Source organism: Bidens hawaiensis, unplaced genomic scaffold (genome assembly GCF_021521415.1).
Source record: "Bidens hawaiensis isolate Kalapana, Puna unplaced genomic scaffold, B.hawaiensis_p1.1 tig00001575_1, whole genome shotgun sequence".
Lineage (NCBI taxonomy): Eukaryota > Viridiplantae > Streptophyta > Magnoliopsida > Asterales > Asteraceae > Bidens > Bidens hawaiensis.
Genome location: NW_027491088.1, coordinates 787,273 through 810,064, shown reverse-complemented (window position 1 = coordinate 810,064; position 22,792 = coordinate 787,273). Strand labels below are relative to the sequence as shown.

Sequence of the window (22,792 nt, the reverse complement as noted above, 5' to 3'; positions counted from 1 at the left end):
TTGAATACCGCGGTAGTCTATATACACTAATAATAATAATAATAATAATAATAATAATAATAATAATAATAATAATAATCGATCTGGGGACGGGCAGATCGAGCAATCCCCGGTGGCGGCTTGCGTATCGTCAACGATAAGGCTTTGGATCTTCGTTGACTTTTGAATTTATATGTGAACCCTAAATTCTCCAAACGATACCCATTTTCAAGATTCATTATACTACATTACAAGCATCGTATTCATCAAACCCATCATTTTCCACACATTATCTTTATGCACACCAACTGTTTGTTAAAATGCCTCACTGAATTCAACATTAAAATTTACTTACGTTGATAGTATGAAATAATAATGTAAATGTAAATAGTTAGTTTAACATCATCATCTCATTAATTAAAGGAAGATGCTTTTCAACCCAACATGGCTTTGCTTGTTAACCATGTGCATGCTCATTAAAGATTAATAATAATCACCATTATTACACCGAGACTTTCGATCGGATGTATGATTGAAAAGATCATGCGGGTGTTAGTGAAACATTGTTGTCTGCTCTTAACATTCATCACACTATCACAAACTTGTTTCTTTTAACCTTTTTTAAAGGTTTGAAATGTTGTTATACTTTTACATTCAATATTATTATTAGCCTTTTTAGTCCACTGAAGTTGTACTGCAACATAAGTCTTCTCTTAACATTCATCACACTATCACAAACTTGTTTCTTTTAACCTTTTTTAAAGGTTTGAAATGTTGTTATACTTTTACATTCAATATTATTATTAGCCTTTTTAGTCCACTGAAGTTGTACTGCAACATAAGTCTTTAAATAGAAGAAACAAGGGCTGAGCAAAAGGCACAGTATTTAGCATTTAACAATGAGACCAGCATCATGCAGTGTTGTTGTTTATCTTCTTCTTTTTTCTGGACTGTTGTATAGACCCACCTTTGCTGCTAAAAGGGTAAGCATCCATTATTGCTTTTCAAACACTCACTAATCATGCTTTCAAATGTTAATTTAAATTTAAATTTTTTCTTTTTTTCATTTTTTAGTCTTATGTTGTGTACCTGGGAGCTCATTCACATAATCTTGAAGCTTCACTCATTGATTTAGATCAAGTAAAAGATAGTCACTATGAGTTTCTTGGATCTTGTTTAGGAAGGTAATGTGTTTCTTCTGCCATGTGTGCATATGAATTTTCCTTTAATAATTCAATACCAATTTTGAATTTTGTTTATTGTTTTATAAATTTGCAGTAAAGATAAGGCTAAAGATGCCATCTTTTACTCATACACAAGGCATATTAATGGTTTTGCTGCCATTCTTGAAGATGAAGAAGCTGCCCAGATAGCCAGTAAGTAGCTAAGGTTGTTTTGATGATGTTGAACTGTTGATGGTTAGTGATGTGTTTCGAATCGTGTGATCCAATGCAGAGCAACCCGGGGTAGTTTCGGTTTTCTTGAACAAGGGTAGGAAATTGCATACAACTAGATCATGGGATTTTATGGGGCTTGAGGATAATGGTTTAATTTCTTCACGTTCGATATGGAAGAAGGCGAGATTCGGTGAAAACACCATTATAGGAAACCTTGACACGGGTTAGTCTTTAAATTCATTTTGATGTACAGTTTATATATGCAATGTTTATTGGTCCAAAATGTACTTTTTGGTTAAGGACATTGGTAACTAAAACTTAAGTTTCAGCCTCTTTTGTTGAAGACTGTGAAAAGAGTTTACAGTTTGTTTTCATTTTACACCCTGTAGACAACTTGCTATTAATTATATTCTTCCCAAAAAGTTGACTTTTAGCTTCTTTCATTTGGGATCGTTGACTTTTCAGTGTCTTCGTTGTACATCAGCATATAAGTAACTACTTATGAAATGTAACAGTTATAGTTTGCTATTAACACTAATCTCTTTATACTGATTAATGCATCATAAAAGTCAACATTTAGTAGTTTTGGATAGTAGCATTCTATATAGTAAACTCATTGACACATTCTTAAAGGTTAACAAAACACATAATACAATTGCCATATATTCTGATAATTTAAAATTATATTGAACCTTAAAATTTTTATCCAATCTTTTGAAACAGGCGTTTGGCCAGAATCAAAGAGCTTTAGTGATGAAGGAATGGGACCCGTTCCTTCAAAGTGGAAAGGTGTCTGTCAGAATGGTGCAGATGCTAGCTTTCGTTGTAACCGGTTAGATTCCTACACTAACATTATCCCCATTTGTTTAATATACATGATTTCTGTCTTAAGTTAAATTTTTCTTAGTATTCATATTACTAGGCCTCTAAACGAACCAAACAAACATAGCATGTTCGTGTTTGTTCATTTTACTTTAACGAACAAATGGTCGAACAATGAACAATTAAATGAATGGGCTTTTTTTGTTCGTGCTTGCTTGTTAATAGTATAAACGAACGATTTATAAACGTAAACAAACGAACACAACTAAATACAGATAAACGAGCATAACTAAAAAAACACCAATTAAAAGTAAACATAAACATAAGTATGTTGGGCCTAAAAATTTAGATGAATGTAAACAAATGAACGAACGAGACATGTGTTCGTTCGTTAATTAAATAAACAACCTTCCCGCTGCACAGTTCACAAACAGTTCGCTGAATGTTCGGTTCGTATATAGACCTACATATCACAAGTATTCATGTTTTGCTTTGATATGTGAAGGAAGTTGATAGGAGCAAGATACTTCAACAAAGGTTATGCATCTATGGTGGGACCACTAAACTCCACATTTGACACGCCACGCGATCACGAAGGGCATGGGTCCCACACGCTATCAACAGCTGGAGGCAACTTTGTACCAGGTGCAAGTGTATTCGGATATGGTAACGGAACTGCTAAAGGCGGGTCACCACACGCTAGGGTCGCTGCTTATAAAGTTTGTTTCCCACCCGTAAACGGGAACGAGTGTTTTGATGCGGATATTTTAGCAGCATTTGATATGGCAATTCATGATGGAGTTGATGTGTTGTCTGTGTCTCTTGGTGGTGATGCAGTTCCATTTTTTAATGACAGTGTTGCCATTGGATCATTTCATGCAGTTAAGCATGGGATTGTTGTTGTTTGCTCTGCTGGAAACTCGGGTCCCGGTGATGGTACCGTGTCAAACGTTGCCACCTGGCAAATCACGGTTGGAGCTAGCACCATGGACCGCCAATTCCCTAGTTTTGCAGTTTTGGGCAATGAAATGCGATTCCAGGTTAGTTCTTTCACTACTTGAGATGGGCTCGCTAAATGCTTGAATGGAGCCGAGCTTAAATGAGATCGAGCCCAAACACGAGCAAAATGAAAAAGCCCGTTTAATAAATGAGCCTGGGCTTCATGTACCAGGCTTGGCTAGGCTCGTGAGCATAAATAAGCCCATTATATATTTTAATATTAAACAGTTTTCATCTAATATATTAAATATATATTGCATAGTGAAAATAATTATACATATAGTTATGATAAAAGTAATTTAATAATATATAAGGGAGGATTCTAGATAGAACACAGTTTTATTTGTTAGAAGATGCACAAAAAAATAAATCATTAATTTTTCCCTAATCTTTAAAAACATAATAAAATACAAAAAATGGTGAAATTCAATGTATATTCATCTGTAATGAAGTTAAAAAAATAATGATCAAGTTTTGTTTCAATTGAACCTACACACGTATTAGTCATGTGTTGTTTGTATAACCTACACAAGTACACATAACCTATATATAGATGCAAGTATATGTTTAAAATAAAAAAAATGTGAATAAATTATTAGACGATTTTTATTTGCATAACATACACATTTAAATTACAAAATATGAACCAATGATCAAAAGCTTAAATGATTTAGGTTTGTTCTTTTTGTTCTCGCAATAATTTAGTTATTTGTAACGGACATCACCCATAAGATATACATTATGTTATATAAATTATATTATAACAATAAATATATAAAAGTAATTATATATGTATATGACATATTGTTATGCTAAACGAGCTTGAAAACTTTCTTACGAGTCTCGAAACATTGTTATGCTAAACGAGCCGAGCTTGAGCTTGGCTCGGCTCGTTTACACCCCTAGCTATCAGTCATTACTTTCAATAATTCAATAAATCTGAATTTGCAGGGTGAAAGCCTATCTATTAAAGCATTACCGAAGAACAAGTTCTTTCCGGTTATAAGCTCTGTTGAAGCTAAATCAACCAATGCTGATGCTATGGACGCGTAAGTAACACAAGTTAACGAGTCATGATGCATCACATTATCGCAACTGAGAATGTCTAAACTTTATCCTTCTTTTGTAACACAGACAGCTTTGTAAGGCGGGATCACTGGACCCCAAAATCGCAAAAGGGAAAATATTAGTATGTCTTCGTGGAGATAATGCTCGGGTTGACAAAGGTCAAGAAGCCGCTTTGGCTGGAGCAGTTGGAATGATTCTGGCTAATAATGATGCTTCCGGAAATGAGATTATTGCAGACCCTCATGTGTTGCCTGCTACACACATCACTTATTCTGATGGTCTTGCTGTTTATCATTACCTTAATTCCACCAAGTATGTAAATGTCACATTATTATTATTATTATTTATGAAATGAAAGTTAAATAACATGACTTATAACAGGAATCCACTGGCTTACATCACACATCCATCAACTCAACTTGATACAAAACCAGCTCCATTCATGGCTGCTTTCTCATCTAAAGGACCTAACACCATCACACCACAAATTCTTAAGGTTATTAACTATTAAATATATATCACCAATTATACTCATTGATTGATAATTTGGTTCTTAATTATGTGCAGCCTGATATAACTGCACCTGGTGTGAGTATAATTGCTGCTTACACAGAATCACAAGGACCGACAAATCAAGATTTTGATAAGCGTAGAGTTCAGTATAATTGTGTTTCAGGCACTTCAATGTCGTGCCCTCATGTTTCGGGTATTGCAGGGCTTCTGAAAACCCTACATCCCGATTGGAGTCCAGCTGCAATTAGATCCGCCATCATGACCACCGGTGAGATTACACAGATTTATATAATTTAGAGATAATTGTTTTGTAATTTGATGTTTAATCATGCAGCAAGAACACGCGACAACGAGGCAAAACCAATGACAAACGCGTCCCACGTTAAAGCAACACCGTTTAGCTATGGTGCAGGACATGTGCAGCCAAACCGAGCCATGGACCCTGGTTTGGTTTATGACCTGACCACAACCGATTATTTGGACTTTTTGTGTGCACTCGGTTACACCAAGTCTCAGATTGAGAAGTTTTCAGAAACACCATATGCATGTCCATCTAAGAACATTAGCCTTATAAACTTCAATTATCCATCGATCACGGTTGACAATCTTAACGGGTCGGTGACAGTGACACGAACCGTTAAGAATGTGGGTTTACCAGCAACCTACACGTCGCGAGTTTTTCAACCAGCTGGTGTGTCGGTCCGGGTTCAGCCGAAGAGTTTAAAGTTTAAAAAGATTGGTGAAGAGAAAATGTTTAAGGTTAGTTTTAAGGCCAAAAAGAGCAGTGCAGTTGGAGACTATGTTTTTGGTCAACTGAGATGGTCAGATGGAAAGCATAATGTAAGGAGTCCAATTGTGGTTAAGACCATATGATTTGAGGGTGGGAAAGTATTTCAGTAAAATAATTTTTGATTATTATTATTGAAATTTATTTATTTGGTTATTGTACTTGGGCAAAGTAGTCAAATCACTGCTAATAAAGTGCAACAAAAATTTTTATAACATATTTATTTGTTGAGTTATGCAATTGGCTGGCCATCATGTTCTTTTCTTTTTTGGAACGACCAACTAAGTAAAGTAACGCCGGGTACTCTGTACGCGCCCCCTATTGGCTAAAGGTAGCCCGGGCCGGCCATGAGTCCGGACGGACGGAGCCCCTAGCGGTCCACTTATTGAGGGATTCTCCGGATAAAACCCGACCCCCACGCCCGTCAAACGACACGACAGCGAGAAGCCGGTAAAACCGGGTATTGGCCATCATGTTCTACTTTCCTACTAGACTGCAACACCACATAAATCGTGAAATTACCAATTTACCCTTGTTACTGTACTGCGCGAATTTGGTTAATCGCTATTTACTTAAGACAAAGAAAAATAAGAATATAGATTGATATAAGTTGGGAGGTGTGGATGATTACAATATTTTATGGACCAATGAACCAGGGTTCTGCCTCTTTGGTGGGGGTTCGGTCCTCAGCAGATTCCAAGGGACAGAGCCCTTGGTGTGGTTCTCAATACTGATAGTTGCATTATTGCTATGCTATTGGAAGTTTGTTTTGGATTTACATGATTGGTGGAAATTTATTTGTAAACTAATCATCAGTCATAACTAATTAAGTGGTAAACTGGTAATCAACATGACCATGGGGCTTCTATGAGCCAATAAAACATCAACCTCAAAACTACTTTAAACCTACAAAACACTCATAAGAATTATTGTTACAAAGCCCCATTACTAATTACACGAATCTTTATAGCAACATTAAAGTTTCCTCTATCCGAATAAAACTCTTTGGATTATAAACTTTATCAACAAGAATCTAAATTCTTATGCTTGAATGAATCACGAATCCTAAAATCTTAGCATCATTATTAGGAATGTTATACTCATTTTAACCTTAGGAATATTCATCTTAAAAACTTTGAAATGTAAGTTGAAGTTCAAAGGCGTAGTTTGGGCGTAAATGAGTTGAGCTCGGGTCATTTCGAGGTCTATGTCTAAAGCTCAAGCTAAATTCGTGAATCGTACACAAGCTTGTTGAATTTAGCTCATGACTGAATTTGTTAACGACAGGGTTTCATTATGTCAAATCAATGATGTCATCTGTCGTTACACCAATTCATCATTATTACCGAAATCTCTAAACTTGAGTCCAAAGTTATTTGTAACAACGTTGGCGTCACCCGTGTAGAATAATCCAAACCAATAATATTCTATAATAGTTATCCAACTAATTGATAATTTAAATACAACTATTTTATTTCCCTTTTTTCGGTCCATCATCGTGTTCCCACACATTGTTCTCAACATCCTCATCTCTGCGACCTCATTTTTTTGTGCTTGAGTCTTCTTGTCAACTTGCTTATTCTGTCTGTAACTACTATAGTTTACTATTCACTCATTATATGTTAGTGATACTATTAACCTTCCATTATTATTATTATTATTATTATTATTTCTTGAATCATCATTTGCTCTATGTTACACGAAAGTCTATATTTCACGTTATAAAAAAACTTTTTAGAGTTGGGGGTATTTGTAGCATATATAGTCATAGAGGTAAGATCCGACCTCATCATACTCTTCCGAGACACTGCTAAGTATTTAATATGTCTTGTCACTTTGCTTCTTTCTGTAGCTACTATAGTTCACTCTTCGCACATTATTGTATGTAAACGATACTATTAAACTTCCATCGTTATAACGATTATTGTTTTCTCTGACTGTCTTAACTGTATATTATGTTACACGAAAATCTATATTCCACACTAACAATATACCTTATAAACCAAGAGTCTTAACATACTGAGGTAACGTCCGCCCTCAACACATCCTCCCGAGCGCGTTAGTTTTTTTTTTTCTAAAAAACCAGTTAAAGGTCCACTTACATATGCAGCTTTCATTGATCTAGTCTTTGCATTCACTCCACACGCTCTTGACACTTAATCCCCATTAATCAAATCTTTTAAAAAGCTTAATAACCCACACATACATCAACAGCAACAGCAACAGCAACGTGCAAACCACAACACCCATTTTCTTTCAATTATCTTGACAATTAATGTGTACTAAGCCGAATTCATTGACTTCAATCATGCACCATACTTTCCTCGAACCTTCCCATATGTTTACTTACGTAATTCTATCAATGCCCATGTGAAATGTTAGGTTTTTTTCCTAATGCACACCAGGTGTTCGACCTTTTGCCTACTTCAAAACGTTAACAAATTTGGGGTCTTTTTGTTGTGATTTTTTGTGGGTTTTCATGGAACAGTTGAGATTCAGGTTTAAGTGAAGATTCATATACTTAAGTTCTTGGATGATTGACAATTTTGTTGATAAAAAGATGGGAAAAGCCAATAATTTGCAGATGGTTGGATTCGAGTGCCGTGTTGAACCGATGGAATCGGTTGAGGGTAAGCCAATTATGGAACCGCACGATGAGGGGCATTCGGGTTCGGTATCAACAAAAAGAAATATGTTTTCTGTTAAAGCTGTTTCTGAAAATTGGGGGAAAATGTATATATGGAGGAGTAGAGTATTAACCAGCATAAAGATTGCATTTTTATCCGATAAGATTAGTTTACTTATACCTTTTGGCCCATTAGCAATACTGGTTGATCACTTGACTGATCATCATGTGAGTTATTATCCATTATTTTTATTATTATTGTTATTATTATTATTATCATTGTTATTGTTATTATTGTTAATTTGTTATTCAATTTCATTATTGTCAGGGTTGGGTGTTTTTCTTGAGCTTATTGGGCATCATACCGTTGGCAGAACGTTTGGGTTGGGCTACCGAGTAATTATTATCTCCATATCTTTTTATAATTTTATGCGATATTGTGACATAAGTTATGATCACCTTTGACTGATGTTTTGACTTTTTTTTATGCAGGCAGTTGGCTTTCTATACTGGACCTACAGGTTTGTAAGTTGTTATTAACTTATTAATGGTTATGTGAATTATGATATTTACGTGGATTTCACAAACTGAAATTGCAGTCGGAGGTCTTCTAAATGCTACCTTTGGCAATGCAACCGAGTTGATAATATCAATGTACGCAATGAAACATGGTATGCTACGTGTCGTGCAGCAATCATTACTCGGGTCAATTTTGTCAAACATGTTGCTTGTTCTCGGCTGTGCGTTTTTCTGTGGAGGAATTGTTCATCCTAATAAACAACAAGTGTTTAACAAAGTCAGTTTAGTAATTTTAACTCGTTGATAGTTATTGATAAAAACTTGAAATTTAAATTATACTTAATTTGTTGGCAGTCGAATGCTGTAATGAGCTCGGGATTACTGTTAATGGCGGTTATGGGTCTGTTATTCCCAACGGTTCTTCACTTCACACACACCGAATTGCATTTTGGGAGATCTGAATTAGCACTTTCAAGATTTAGCAGTTGTGTAATGCTTATAGCATATGGGGGATATATCTTTTTTCAGTTGACTGGTCAACAGAACGCGTATACCCCAATCAATGAGGTTGGTTAATCATAAAGAACTCGTCCTGTTAGCTACAGAGACGGTATTTACACCTTTAAAATGATATTTTTGTTTATCAAGAATATAATAGTTTCTAATATTGAATTAAAAATAATATCAGGAAACGAGCACCGATGATGATGGTTCAGATGACGAAGAATCTCCAGATATTTCAAAGTATGAATCTATTATCTGGCTCAGTATCTTGACACTTGTCATTTCGGTTCTTTCTGAATATTTAGTCAACACAATTGAGGTATCCAAGCTGTTTTGATTCTATTTGAAACAATTTCTTGAATCTTTATTTGTTATTGACTTAATATAAAAATTATTCTATCTTTCAGGGTGCTTCTGTTGCAATGAATATTCCAGTAGCGTTTATTAGTGTTATTCTGCTGCCTATTGTTGGAAATGCAGCCGAACATGCAAGTGCTATAATATTTGCAGTGAAAGACAAGCTTGTAAGTTATTGCTTTCCATTTGTTATTTATCATAAAATTATTATTATTTTTTAAGTTGTTACTTTAATACCATGTATGCAGGATATATCTTTAGGAGTTGCAATTGGCTCATCAACGCAAATTTCCATGTTTGCGGTATACTGTTACACATTAAATCCATTATTCTACAGTATGTTATGAACTTACTAATTTTATTATTTATTCTGTGTAACTGTAGATACCGTTTTGTGTGGTGGTTGGGTGGATAATCGGACGTCCACTGGACTTAAATTTTCAACTTTTTGAGACGGCAACACTCTTTATGACAGTTTTGGTGGTAGCTTTCATGTTGCAGGTTTGACCCTCTTTCAAAAAAATCTTTAGTTTTGTATGTTATGTTAGTTTTGGTCAAATTTGCAGTTAAACTATGTTTTATGTATGCAGGATGGAACGGCTAATTACTTCAAGGGGCTAATGCTCGTATTTTGCTATTTGATAGTTGGTGCAAGCTTTTTTGTACATGTGGATCCTGAATCTATAAGTAAGTTATATAACTTTCTTCTACATTGTTGTTTTGACTTTTTGACTAAACAATTTTTTCTGGTTTTGCAGAAGATAAACCCTAAAGTCATATGGTCAGCAAGTCAACTACACTGTTCCCAGTTACCTTTCATGATGGTGTAGTTTTTATTTCATACTACAACTATGTAATAGTACAAATGGCTGTAGATATATCCAATTTCCAATATTAATTATATTTATGGTATCTTCACCTTCATTATTGTCTTAGAAGGGAAGTTGACTAAAGTTATCCGGTAAACAAGTAAGAAAACATTAAGATTATCGAACAACAGACACTAGTAATTAAACAAAATGATTAACACAAAACAAACTAAGGGTCAGAATAATCTTTGTAAAAGCCCCATGTGATTAATGTGAGAAAAATGGTAGAAAATGAGCTTTTCAGCAAGTGTAAATATTATTTTTTCACTTAATAAAATATTTTTTTTTATTTTATAAATGGCTCTTATTTCTAATTGATTTACATTATGCCGATTTTTTTAAAATTATTTCTCTAAATAATAATTTATACTTTCAGTATTTATTAAAATCCATATATCCACATAATAGTACATTTAAGTAGTTGTTGACGTTTAATTATAATTATGCTGGTGTGCTATTTTTTTTGTTCATATACGGGTGTTCACAACCGGATATCCTAGTTTTGGATAGTGGACATCTTAATATCCGAATCCCAAAATCTGAAAAAATATATATTATTTAATTAATTTTAAAGATATTTAACTATTATAACTTCGGATATCTGAAATATTTAACAAGCATATCTGAAATTACTAGCTACCATTTATTATTTGATAATTAAAAAGTATAATTCTGATATCCGAAATTGTGCCAAGTGTCAACACATTTTCCAATATGAGCTGCAATTGTTGCAGTTGTTATCGCCGTCAATGTAGCTGTGATTCATCGACATGTTGAATCTAGGAACATTGGCTCTAAAACCACATAGACTGAATCTGCAGAATAGGATCAAAACTTTCTGAAAAGAGGAAAATATAATAAACCGTTTATCATCAGTTATGTTTGTGTTGCATGTTTTCTCTAGTTGTATCAACTAATATCTCTTAACGGCCATTCCCACTTTGATGGGCTATCCTTGTGGAGTGTAACATCTAGTCGTTTGAAAAAAAAAAATCTGACAACCAGTGGGTAAGAATGTCGTGCTGTATCCCGTCATCAGTAGTATTTAATTTCCTTAACAATCATAAGTCCGTACTTTCCAGGAATTTTCCCTTTGAATATACTACTGAGAAACCTATGTTTAGTTATTTTTCCTAGAAAATTGCTTCCTTGCCAAGTGTTTGATGTTTTGTCTACTTCAAGTTAATAAATATTATGATTTTTTTTATTAAAAAATTTTGGTGGGTGATAGTATCAATACAAGAAGCAACAAAGTTCTTGGCTTCCTAACAATTCCATTAATTAAAAATGGCCAAAGCAAATAATCTGCAGATGGTAGGATTAAGTTCTAGTATGGCTAACTTTAATACACACCTAGAGGGGAATCCGGTTATCGAGCCACATGATGAGGGCCATTCCGCTTTAGAATCAACCGAAAGAAATACGCTTTCTGTTAAATCAGTCTCTGAAAATTGGTGCAAAAATAATGCAGTGATGACCAGCATAAAGATTGCTCTTTTTTCTGATAACATCTGTGTGCTATTGACTTTTGGCCCCTTAGCAATACTGGTTTATTACCAGACTAGTAGTCATCATGTGAGTTATTATCATTGTTACTAAAAAAAAAGCACTTTTAAATTTCAATCCCTTTTTTCATGCCTGGATTCTATCTTATATCAGGGTTGGGTGTTTTTCTTGAGCTTATTGGGCATCATACCGTTGGTAAAACGTTTGGGTTGGGCTACCGAGTAATTATCTTCATTTTATATATATTTTTTTATCAGTGGTCATGTTGCAGGTGTTTGTGAATGATCTTATTTAGATGTTTTTGTGCAGGCAGCTGGCTTTCTACGTTGGACCTACAGGTTAGTTTTGTACTTTTGTTATATGAATTACGCTTTTTTGATGTTTACTAGGATTTTACAAACTGCAATTGCAGGTGGGGAGCTTCTGAATACTTTTCGCAATGTAACAGAGTTGATAATATCAATATGTGCAATGAAACACGGAATACTGCGTGTTGTACAGCAGTCGTTACTCGGGTCAATTTTGTCCGACATGTTGCTTGTTCTTGGATGTGCATTTTTCTGTGGAGGAATCGCACTTTATCCTTATAAACAAAGGTTTAACAAGGTCAGTTTAGTGATTTTAACTTGTTGATAGATTGATCATTAATTAAAATTTAAAGTATACTTAATTTGTTGGCAGTTGAATGCTGTAATGAGCTCGGGATTACTGTTAATGGCAGTTATGGGTCTGTTATTCCCAACGGTTCTACACTTCACACACACTGAATCTCATTTTGGGACATCAGAATTGGCAATTTCAAGATTTATCAGTTGTGGATATAACTTTTTTCAGTTGACCAGTAAGAACTCGTATACGCTGATCAACGAGGTTGGTAATTGTCTCGTTAGATTCAGAAATGTATTTTTTATTTTATTAAAAATCTTATGTCAGGAAACTGATTCGGACGACAAAGGTTCAGATGATGAGAAATCTGCAGAGATTTCGAAGTATGAATCCGTTATCTGGCTCAGCAACTTCACACTTCTAATTTTGATTCAATCTGAATATCTAGTAGACACAATTGAGGTATCCAAAATTCCAAATTGTTTTGATCTTATTTAACACTCTTTATTTATTATTCTATCTTTTAGGGTGCTTCTGTTGCAATGAATGTTCAAATAGAATTTATTAGTGTTATTCTGCTTCCCGTTGTTGGAAAAGTAGAACATGTCAATGCCATCATATTTGCAGTCAAAGACAAGCTTGTAAGTGCTTAACATTATTTATCACAAATATCATTTTTCAGAATTTTAAACGGTTACAATAATTTTGTAATACTATGTGTGCAGGATATATCTTTAGGTGTGGCAATTGGTTCATCAACACAAATATCTATGTTTTTGGTATACTGTTATACATTAATATTATTTTTTGTAGCATTTGTTACCTACAATGTTTAATATCTATGTTTTTGGTATACTGTTATACATTAATATTATTTTTTGTAGCATTTGTTACCTACAATGTTTCATGGACTTGCTGATTAAATATTTATTTCTTTAACTGTATAGATACCGTTTTGTGTGGTGGTTGGGTGGATCATTGGGCGTCCGCTGGACTTAAATTTTCAGCTTTTTGAGACGGCAGCTCTTTTTATGACGGTTTTGGTGGTGGCTTTCATGTTGCAGGTTTGACCCTTTTGAGAAAGTCTTTAAATTTATATATTATGTTATTTTCAGTAAAATTTGCAGTTAAACTATGTTCTATGTTTGCAGGATGGAACGGCTAATTACTTCAAGGGATTGATGCTCATATTTTGTTATTTGATTGTTGGTGCAAGTTTTTTTGTACATGTGGATCCTGAAGCTATAAGTAAGTTATATAACTTTCTTCTACATTGTTGTTTTGACTTTTTGACTAAAACCAGAAGATAAACCCTGAATCACATACTGTGTAGATATCTAATATCCAATATTAATTATATTATGTTTTTTTACCTTCATTATTGTCTTCTCAGTTGAGTAAAATTTACAAAAAAAATAAGAAAAAATGATGATCATTGAACAACAAGAATATGACATTTTTAAACAAAATGTGATTTGACTCTTATTCTTTACAAAAGAATTGGCATACACCATGTAAAAAGAATGAAATTTTAATCTGTATATTCTCAATAGAAGTAGGTGGAAGTATCTGCTGCATTGTTAGTATCCCTACAAAGAATGGACCGCGCCTCAACAATCGAGCGAGGCGGTTCTAGATCTTTTTCTTGTAATGCATTTCCTTGCAATCTTTGCATTTGGGAAGCAAAAGTGTCATCCAAAATCTACAAATCACACAATAAATTCATGTTATTATATTGCTAGAACATAAAAAGTTACAAAATGTTACACAACTTAAACATACCCCAAGAGCATAATAAGATCCATTGTACCATACGCGATTTTCCTTCCTGCCCTCCAAAAACTTTAGCACAATCTACAAAACATGCATTCAATACACTACAACATATTCTTTTCAAAAGCATATGAAGATCAAGAAATGATAGACTTTAATGTTGAAGTTACTCACCTGTCCCATTTTGTCCCATAAACCGCGACAACTGGCAATGAATATTTGATTTGTGAAAACCTCATGTAAATTAGATACCGATTCCACAAGCTGTGAACACAAAACTTGCATCCTGTCACGGATTTCACTTTCTCCATCTGCTTCCTTTGTTTCCTCAAGAATTCTTTGAAGTCGTGTGGTTCAACTCGCTTGTGTCTGTAAAAACGATTAATTTAAGAAAAAAAACGCTTCTTATCGACAATTAAGATAATAAATATATATAGTTATTAAGATAATATTACTTACATTACTAGTGAGCTTGACCACTACAGCCTGCATATAGTTTTTATACTTTGTTCTGAATAAAACTGTAACCGCATTCATTTGCTCTCCATAAGTTGACTTTTTATCCCCGTTGACCGGAAGACACGATGCCCATGACTTCAGTTTGTCTTCTATTCTACAATGTAGAACATCAAGAATTCTCTTGATGGTGTTTAAAAAGGTTCCCAACTACCATAAAACAAAACCAAAAAAATATATTTAATTAACTTTCTTTATCTTTTAAAAAGTTTAAAACTTTATAAGTATACCACTTACTTGATTAGGAATAGTATAAAGGGCAGTTGATTGTCTTCTTGTTAATTTTTGAACTTGTATTCCAAGTCTTTTTGGAATACTATCTTTCAAAGGTGTCAAAATATCTGCATATTGTCTTTCAAGTGCTTTCATTATCGCTCTTTCAACATTTGCAACCGCCTTTAAAGACAAAACATTTAGAATCATTAAAACTTATAAACAAGTAAAATTATGTTTCAAATAAATTAAAGCAGAGATCTTTATAACTTACATTCTCCAAGACCAACGTGTATTGTGGCCATCGATTGATCACCACTTCATATTCACTCAACATTTCTTTAATTTTATCGTATAATTCCTCAGCAAAAGGTGAAGTTGAATAGTTTGTAATCACACCAGCCCATGGTACCTTTTCGGCTTTACATGATTCAAGTAAACAAAGTTGCATATCTTGGACCCAAACCATAATGTAATTATGGTACAAGTTTCTTGAGTCTACACCTCCTTGAGGTACACTGAAACATCACAATGATAACTTTATTAATTATATGATCATTTTTATTGGCATAAGGAAATGGGATTTAATAAAACAGACCTAATGTTCCATGACTCAAGATTTCTTTCAAAGTCAGCAGTTGCTATAAGAAGTTCATTAACATGAGGCAGAGGACTTGAAAAAGGCCACGTGGCAAGAAATCCTTTAAGCCGTTTGCATAATTCACTGCTGTAAACTGCTGCTGTGATGCTTGACAGATCAATGGAGCTGAAAAATGGCAAATATACCCATAATTAAAATAATGTATGTGGTTATTATTTAAACCTTTGAATGAAAATTTAAACCTTTGAATGAAATAATTTGTGTCATATGCTCAAAATAGACTTTTTAACACCAGTTAGTGGAAATGACAAACCTAAAGGACAAAAAAAGTAATTTACTTTTTTTATTTGACCCGTTTGAGGTGACACATGCCGAAGCAACAGGTCAAAATTTCCACCTCTACTACAAAGCATTACAAGAAAATAATTTCATGACATAAGACATACCTTGGCAGTATGTGTTGGTTATGTATCTTGATATCTGTTTTTATTTCATCACTTAAATTTATACACAAGTTCTTCATTTTCAAATAAGCCGTTGTAATTGTTATAGAATCCATAAGAAAACCATCTGTATTGCTTGCCACAAACTCATCAGTGTCCACCATATGCTTCCTACACCTCTTTCTTGCTGCAGCCTGTAAAAACACACAACTTTTAAACAAATAAAACCTTAAATAAAGACCCTATTAACCCAAAAATTACAAAATATTCCACCTGTAAATAGTTGGTCAATAAAGCTTGTCCATCTGGCGAAAGAATATCATGAATAAGAGTATATAACTGAACAGCTGGCACTAATGCTGGAGCAGCATACTCTGGAATTGGAGTCAATGTGTCTGATAATCCTGTAGATGAATTTTCATCTAAAGATTTGTAATTTTGGAAGGCAAGTGCGAGTAGACTCTCGATTTGTGTTTCACAGTCCAGTAACAAGCTTTTCTGCACAATGGAAATAATATATATATTGGTTTAAAATTTCAAAAAGAATCAAGAATCAAGCTTGAAACTTTAAGGTTCCAAGCTTTTTTGCACAATGACAATAATATTTATGTTAGCGTGTGTGTGTGTTAAAATTTCAAAAGAATCAAGAATCGAGCTTGAAACTTTAAGCTTTCTTACCTCTTGTCTTGTTAGTCTTCTTTCTGTTCTAGCCTTGATAACCGGTACAAGTAGTTCATAAATGAGCTCTAAGCAATCTTTTATTGGTGTCGCGACGTTCATAACATGTGAAAGATGCCTAAAAATGTTGTAAGATTATGAGATAATCACGAAAAATGTAAAACATATATGTTATAGTTCATTGATTAATAAGCGTGAGTACCTGAGTTTAGCGTATGATTCTGAAACTCCATAATAATCAGAAAACTCGGTCAACAACCATTTCCAAGGCTCAACGACCCATAAATTACGTGCATGGAAACCTTGTGCACGCATGGCAGCCTCCAATAGGAAATCATACGCAAGCGTTTCCACCACGGGCCCACACTGTCAAAGTTATGAAAAGAATTAACACTATTATAAAATAATTTAAAGCAAAAACTTTGGGAAAAAATTTATATGATTTTAAAACCTTGAGGTGAGTAGTTTCATCAGATGTAACTGTACTAGTGATTGAAAGTTGGACCTTCCCTATGCATTCATTGTCTTCATGATAAATTGGCCACCATTTGATTCTATCATTCTACATGTAATAAATTACATTAATAATCTCATTTATAAACTCCATTTCAATTATTATACCATTAGATGTACTTTAAACTTACAAGATTATCATGTAAGGACGAAACTGGAATGACCGCATGACCCTGGATAATTCTCCTCTCGCTCTGCACTTCTAGCAAAAGTGCATCCCCTTGATTCTCTGGAAAACTAATGTCACATACAATATTACAAAGTTAGTATATAATTATTTTTTTCCAAGAAAATAATTTTTTTATTATGGATACTTACAAGTCATGTGAATCACCAGTTCCAGGCCTCAAGCAAATGCCTATAGCTGATTCTGTTTCTGTATGTTCTTGAGAACTTTTAAGGTGCAATAAGCATGTAACCGATTCTGCAACAAGACAATACTTCGTAATTATTGTATGAGAATTTGAATATTCTTTTGTTAATTAGATTATTAGGATAATAAAAGAACAAACCTTCACATGGAAGTGAAAATGAAGAGAGTCCTAATTTGTTAATTTTGCTTTTTACAAGCAAAGAAACTTGTCGAATGTACTCAACTCCAGCTTGCACATAAATAGCACTTTGTTGAGAGTATGTGTCCTTGAGTTTTCTCTGTGGGATAATTCTTACTTTTCTCACTGCAAAATATGCAAGAATGTACGCTGGTTATGAGTTAATGAACATAAAAGCTTGAATTGTTAAAGTGAAAAAGAGCAATTTTTTTAAAGTAAAATGAGTTAAAAAAGACCATACCTTCAACTTTAATCTTTCCAATCACTTTCTTTACTTTCAAGGGACATGCTTTATCGGTATTCTCAGTACTACTACTTGCAACCGGTTTAAATCCTCGAGGTTGCAACAAGAATTTGTGTAATCTAAAGAAAAAGGTAAACACAATCCTCAACAAAGTGCTATTTAGGAACAACAAAATTAAAAATAGAAATAAGTTATAGCATACCCGAAGGCATTGCGCAAAACTCGGCATTCATCATTTAAAAACACAGGCGCTTCTGTGCAGCCCCGTGCCCATGCATTTAGGCATAACCGAAAGCATGCATCGTATGTTATTAAAGTCTGCCATGGATTTTGATTACTGCCAAGAGTCAACATTCAGTGTAAGTGAAGTTAAATTATCTTAAAACAATAAGATGACTCAATCTTAAACGATGTGGTACCTGTTGCAATAAGGTGCAAGATCTAGTAAATTCGCTTCGCCGCAAGGCATTGACTTGATGGCTTCATTTTCCCTGCATAAAATGATTATTAATTTATTATCTCAACATAATGCAAAAAGTGTTGAATAATGAACAAAAACAAGCATATGCTCAAATGTCTAACCTTTCACTAACCGAAGACTCCAGTTTTACATCATGAGCAAGTTTATCATCATTAATGAGGTTTTCTGGCACATTAATATCCTTTTGTGTTTGCCCTAAATACCCTGAAGATTCTTTACTTGATTCACAATCAACCTCATCAATGTGTCCTACTCCTTCAAAAATAGGCGGTGCACTTGGAGTTCCCAAGTCCGCTATAGGGGTACCCTGCATTCGAAAGTCAACAAAAGTCAACCATTATAAATCTAGAAAACATATGACATCAAGAAGCTTTCACTTACATAGTTGCTAACATGTGTGCTTGCTCCACCATGCCATCCGGTTTCAATAAAGCTTCTTGTTTTTCTAGGAACTTCAACCGAAAGATCATCTTTAATTATCCCTCTATTCAAAGTTGACTTGCTTGGTCCAGATTGTTTAGGTGATTTAACAAAACTTTCCTTAAAGATTTCTTCATTGAACTCTTCTCCCTCAGAGAAAGTACAGTCCATGTCATCAGAAGCGGATCCCACGCTCTCATTATTAACACCATAATCATCATAATCATCATCGTCATCATCTTCATAATAATTTGTTTCAAGATTATGAGATCCAAGCAGGCTGGAATGAAATTTAAGGGGTGGTAATATATTAGAGGATTTATAAGTTGTGGAATTGAAGGAAAGAGGGGATTTTGGAAGCATGTATTCATGATCAACTGCAGTCTCACTTAATGGTGAACGGGCCCGAAGCAGTTCTTTATCTGACCCCTGCTAACACATATTCAAGATTCAGTTTTTTTATCAAAGAAAATTAAGAAATGATTATACTCATCAATCAATCAAGTCGGCGTATGATCAAGAATCCGAAAACTAATAAAGCGATTAGTCGTGACGACTGTTAGAGACATATTATTCGATAATTGCAATTCTTTTAACAAAAAAGTTACCCAGAAAAACAAATTATGTTGTTATGTTATCGAAAATGAAGAAATATTTTGTTTGGTTAGGGATATATGATCAAGAATCTGAAAAACAACAAGTGATTATAAACAAGGTCCTTCTTTCTATGATCACTGCTAGCAAAATATAACTTTTTAAGTAACATGAGTACATGACATTCAAAATTCAGTTCTTTTAATGATAAAAAATCAAGAAACTATGCATAAACCCATCATTTCAATAAAAACCAACTGGAATTTGTTGGCATATGATCAACTGTTATTATTATTATTTTCCCTGCTGCTGAAGAGCATTCAAGATTCAAACTTTTTCCTTGTAAAACCCAAGAAAATTGCATACAATTGATTCTATCACACATACATCAAGAAAATATGCAAAAATGCAAGATTTCAATGAGCCCAAACAGAAATTTATGTGTATATGATCAACAATCCAAAAGAAATGAAATAACAATAATAAACATTCTTTCTTTCACTGACCCCTGACTCAAGATTCAACCTTTTGTCCAGAAAAATGCATAGAATTGATGCTAATTACACATACATCAAGAAAACATTTTGGATATCATGCAATTGCGCTCAATTTAAAGAAATTTGATGTACCTGCTTAACCCAGTTGAGTGCAGTCTCGTCTAAGCCTTCAGTGAACATTTTTACAAGAACATAGAGAAACTGAAAGAATAATATCAGTTAGGAAACAAAATGTGAAGTGGGTTTAAGCTGGTTTTGATGATTGGGCAGAGATATGATGTGAAGAAGACAAAATGGAGCGTTTGTATTGTAACGGCTAGTTTGAAAAGTTGCTTCACACTACACACACCACTTGTTTACAAGCTCATAGTTTCCTTTTTTAACCCTATATTTCTTAATATGTTACCGACACCCCTTCTTTTTTTAGACTTGTTCAATGATATTTTATGTTTTCTGATAAATAATTAATTATTAAGAAAATGAAAAATGGTTTATGATTGTTTACGTGTGTGAAAGAAAAACATGACTTTTTTTAACCAAGATTATTGTTTTAATTCCTTCTAGAACGTTAAGTAAATAGTTTACTTTTTGTTCTTTTAAAAAAAGATTCTATTGCTAACCACCAAACAGTCTAGTAAGATACTAACCGGGACAGAGACGTTCACCATCTAAAATTGTATATTAGAGTACTATGAATGTCAAAGTGAAGAGAATAGGTTTATTTAAGAAAATTAATTTTACAATGCACTCTCCTAACTTTAAAAGATATTAAGAGAAAACATAAAACTATTATACCAAGATGCTTTGTTTTAGAAATTTAAAGTATTTTTACCCGCTTGTATTATACCACAATGCACCTCCACTAGAAGTGCTTTTATGATATATGATTTTCTTAATATGCATGGCCTTGGTGATGGGCTGTCTAATAAATGTCTTATAAATCTTTGTTATTTAAATGTCTAATACATAGTAACATATATAAAATATGAAGTATGAACACACATATGAAATGTTATATAACCAGAACATTACCAATGCCACATGTTTATTGTAGTTTTGATGAATACATGTTGATTAATATGTCTATTAACATTATAATAATACTCTTTCTGGATTATAAGTAATGAAGAAAATTTATCCTGATAATTTTCTTCTCTAAATGCGGTTTAAAAACATTCATGATCCATAGAACTCTATGCATGTTAAATACACTGATGTGTTTTACTCTGCTATTTCATATTTTCATATTTGTAGCGTTTGTGTCTACAAAGATATACCAAGACGGATACATGGGCTGTTGCAGCCGTATAAGAGAGGAATCAACCATGCTATATCTTCTCCATTTTCAGGGCCGTCTCAACATCCTCGGAGGCTTAAAACTAACTAAAATGTTGAGGCCTTTTTATATTCTTTTCTTTATGCGTATAGCGCTAGAGTATACATGAATTATAGAATATGAATAATATGCCGTGATAATGAATATGAAGCAATCATCGTTAGCTTGTGGCTAATCATTGAGTTACTAATTCTAAAAGAACTCTACTTCAAAATCTCATAATACGTAACTCTTATTTAAGATGGAGGCCCTATAAATCTAGAGGCCTAAAGCGATTGCCTCATTTAGCTTACCCACGAGACGACCCTGTCCGTTTTGTAGCATAGTTGTGAACATCCTGAAAAGCTTGTTAGAAGGGGTTTTGGTGTCGAGATGACCACCCTTCAACGCTCAAGACAGTTTCAATCTCATCGTGATCGGCATGTATATGAATGTGTATGGAGTGTAAATGAGAGTAATTGTAACATCCTAAATTTTAATGTTAATAAAAGAAAGTCGCGTTTAGTTATTGGGCCTAAATAAGTAATTAGTACTAACAAGGAAAAGATCATGGGCTTGGACTAATTAAAAAAAGGATTAAAGAATAATGGGCCTTAGTTCCATGGGCCTTAGGGGATATAAATACCCCTTAAACCATCCTAAAACCCTAACTCTCATTCCATCTTTCCATAATTGCCTACGCACACTCAAAAACACACATACACCTACACCATATACACGGCCGAGAGTGACGAGAGAGATTTGAGACCAAACGGACGTTAGCTTGTATTAGATCTTTATTACACGAGCTATATACAAGATCTAGAGTTCATAAACAAGTTAAACGAGATCCAAACGAGCACTAAATGTACTTTCTTGACCCTTTGAAGTTTACGTTTTTATAAGCGTTTAGCCTTGAAACTTATAATGATAATAAATCGGGTATAAACGAAACGTAAAGTTGTAAACTTGATGCTAAGACGAAGCTAACGAACCCATAAACCTGTGCGGCTCGATTAAATGAACCCTTAAACCTCGTATCGAACGTTTTTAAGCTTAAAGGTACAAGCTTTATAGTATGTACAGGTTATATATGAACGAAAACGGTTAAGAAACGATAGTGGGTGATGTCGAGCCATAACAAGGGTATTAAAAATCGCAAGATGCTTGTTACGATTGATGAAAATCATCCCGTCGCTGGACAACTTTGCTGTAAGCAAGTTCGCCCGTAGACAACTTCGCTGTAAGCAAGTTCGCCAGTCAAGTTCGCCCACTGACATGTTCGCTACTGGTTAAGTTCGCTTACGCGTATGTTCGCTTACATTTATGACCGCTTGCGAATACAGGAGAGTTAAAATAATAATTTAAAATCCTAATGAAAAATACGTTAAGACAGTTAAT

At 33.9% G+C, this 22,792-nt stretch overlaps 4 protein-coding genes across 4 annotated transcripts; 3 read left to right on the top strand and 1 right to left on the bottom strand.

The window, feature by feature from the left end:
- The first annotated feature begins 740 nt into the window (after positions 1–740).
- LOC143587230 (subtilisin-like protease SBT5.3) lies at positions 741–5,790 on the top strand. Its single transcript, XM_077068579.1, has 11 exons — positions 741–962; positions 1,054–1,163; positions 1,258–1,355; positions 1,435–1,599; positions 2,100–2,208; positions 2,704–3,238; positions 4,149–4,246; positions 4,332–4,577; positions 4,647–4,761; positions 4,833–5,046; positions 5,113–5,790. The coding sequence occupies exons 1-11, from the start codon at positions 879–881 to the stop codon at positions 5,649–5,651; spliced, it is 2,313 nt and encodes a 770-aa protein (XP_076924694.1). The 5' UTR covers positions 741–878; the 3' UTR covers positions 5,652–5,790.
- Positions 5,791–7,708: 1,918 nt separating this feature from the next.
- LOC143587219 (vacuolar cation/proton exchanger 3-like) lies at positions 7,709–10,483 on the top strand. The gene is made up of 11 exons (XM_077068573.1): positions 7,709–8,419; positions 8,520–8,587; positions 8,684–8,712; positions 8,791–8,987; positions 9,065–9,277; positions 9,399–9,533; positions 9,622–9,738; positions 9,820–9,873; positions 9,956–10,072; positions 10,162–10,258; positions 10,330–10,483. The coding sequence occupies exons 1-11, from the start codon at positions 8,099–8,101 to the stop codon at positions 10,341–10,343; spliced, it is 1,362 nt and encodes a 453-aa protein (XP_076924688.1). The 5' UTR covers positions 7,709–8,098; the 3' UTR covers positions 10,344–10,483.
- Positions 10,484–11,727: 1,244 nt separating this feature from the next.
- On the top strand, positions 11,728–13,869 carry LOC143584964 (vacuolar cation/proton exchanger 3-like). Its single transcript, XM_077066877.1, has 11 exons — positions 11,728–12,015; positions 12,100–12,167; positions 12,256–12,284; positions 12,359–12,552; positions 12,628–12,816; positions 12,880–13,014; positions 13,080–13,193; positions 13,278–13,331; positions 13,500–13,616; positions 13,704–13,800; positions 13,856–13,869. The coding sequence occupies exons 1-11, from the start codon at positions 11,728–11,730 to the stop codon at positions 13,867–13,869; spliced, it is 1,299 nt and encodes a 432-aa protein (XP_076922992.1).
- A 660-nt stretch (positions 13,870–14,529) lies between these two features.
- On the bottom strand, positions 14,530–20,492 carry LOC143587208 (uncharacterized). Its single transcript, XM_077068564.1, has 19 exons — positions 20,209–20,492; positions 18,947–19,414; positions 18,667–18,872; positions 18,504–18,575; positions 18,287–18,421; positions 18,082–18,203; positions 17,802–17,966; positions 17,608–17,713; positions 17,421–17,526; positions 17,228–17,338; positions 16,979–17,142; positions 16,777–16,894; positions 16,372–16,596; positions 16,102–16,292; positions 15,653–15,820; positions 15,329–15,572; positions 15,079–15,237; positions 14,785–14,991; positions 14,530–14,694 (listed from the first exon to the last, which is right to left on the bottom strand). The coding sequence occupies exons 1-19, from the start codon at positions 20,254–20,256 to the stop codon at positions 14,680–14,682; spliced, it is 3,030 nt and encodes a 1,009-aa protein (XP_076924679.1). The 5' UTR covers positions 20,257–20,492; the 3' UTR covers positions 14,530–14,679.
- Positions 20,493–22,792: the final 2,300 nt, after the last annotated feature.

Excerpts from the sequence above, each read along its gene's own strand:
- LOC143587230 (XM_077068579.1), top strand. The coding sequence starts at position 879 with ATGAGACCAGCATCATGCAGTGTTGTTGTTTATCTTCTTCTTTTTTCT. Across the intron at positions 1,600-2,099 it reads TATAGGAAACCTTGACACGG|GCGTTTGGCCAGAATCAAAG; the intron begins GTTAGTCTTTAA and ends CTTTTGAAACAG. Across the intron at positions 2,209-2,703 it reads GCTAGCTTTCGTTGTAACCG|GAAGTTGATAGGAGCAAGAT; the intron begins GTTAGATTCCTA and ends TGATATGTGAAG.
- LOC143587219 (XM_077068573.1), top strand. The coding sequence starts at position 8,099 with ATGATTGACAATTTTGTTGATAAAAAGATGGGAAAAGCCAATAATTTG. Across the intron at positions 9,278-9,398 it reads CGTATACCCCAATCAATGAG|GAAACGAGCACCGATGATGA; the intron begins GTTGGTTAATCA and ends AAATAATATCAG. Across the intron at positions 9,534-9,621 it reads ATTTAGTCAACACAATTGAG|GGTGCTTCTGTTGCAATGAA; the intron begins GTATCCAAGCTG and ends TCTATCTTTCAG.
- LOC143584964 (XM_077066877.1), top strand. The coding sequence starts at position 11,728 with ATGGCCAAAGCAAATAATCTGCAGATGGTAGGATTAAGTTCTAGTATG. Across the intron at positions 12,168-12,255 it reads CGTTTGGGTTGGGCTACCGA|GCAGCTGGCTTTCTACGTTG; the intron begins GTAATTATCTTC and ends GTTTTTGTGCAG. Across the intron at positions 13,194-13,277 it reads TTGCAGTCAAAGACAAGCTT|GATATATCTTTAGGTGTGGC; the intron begins GTAAGTGCTTAA and ends CTATGTGTGCAG.
- LOC143587208 (XM_077068564.1), bottom strand. The coding sequence starts at position 20,256 with ATGTTCACTGAAGGCTTAGACGAGACTGCACTCAACTGGGTTAAGCAG. Across the intron at positions 18,422-18,503 it reads CTTGCACCTTATTGCAACAG|TAATCAAAATCCATGGCAGA; the intron begins GTACCACATCGT and ends GACTCTTGGCAG. Across the intron at positions 16,293-16,371 it reads TATTGACCAACTATTTACAG|GCTGCAGCAAGAAAGAGGTG; the intron begins GTGGAATATTTT and ends GTGTTTTTACAG.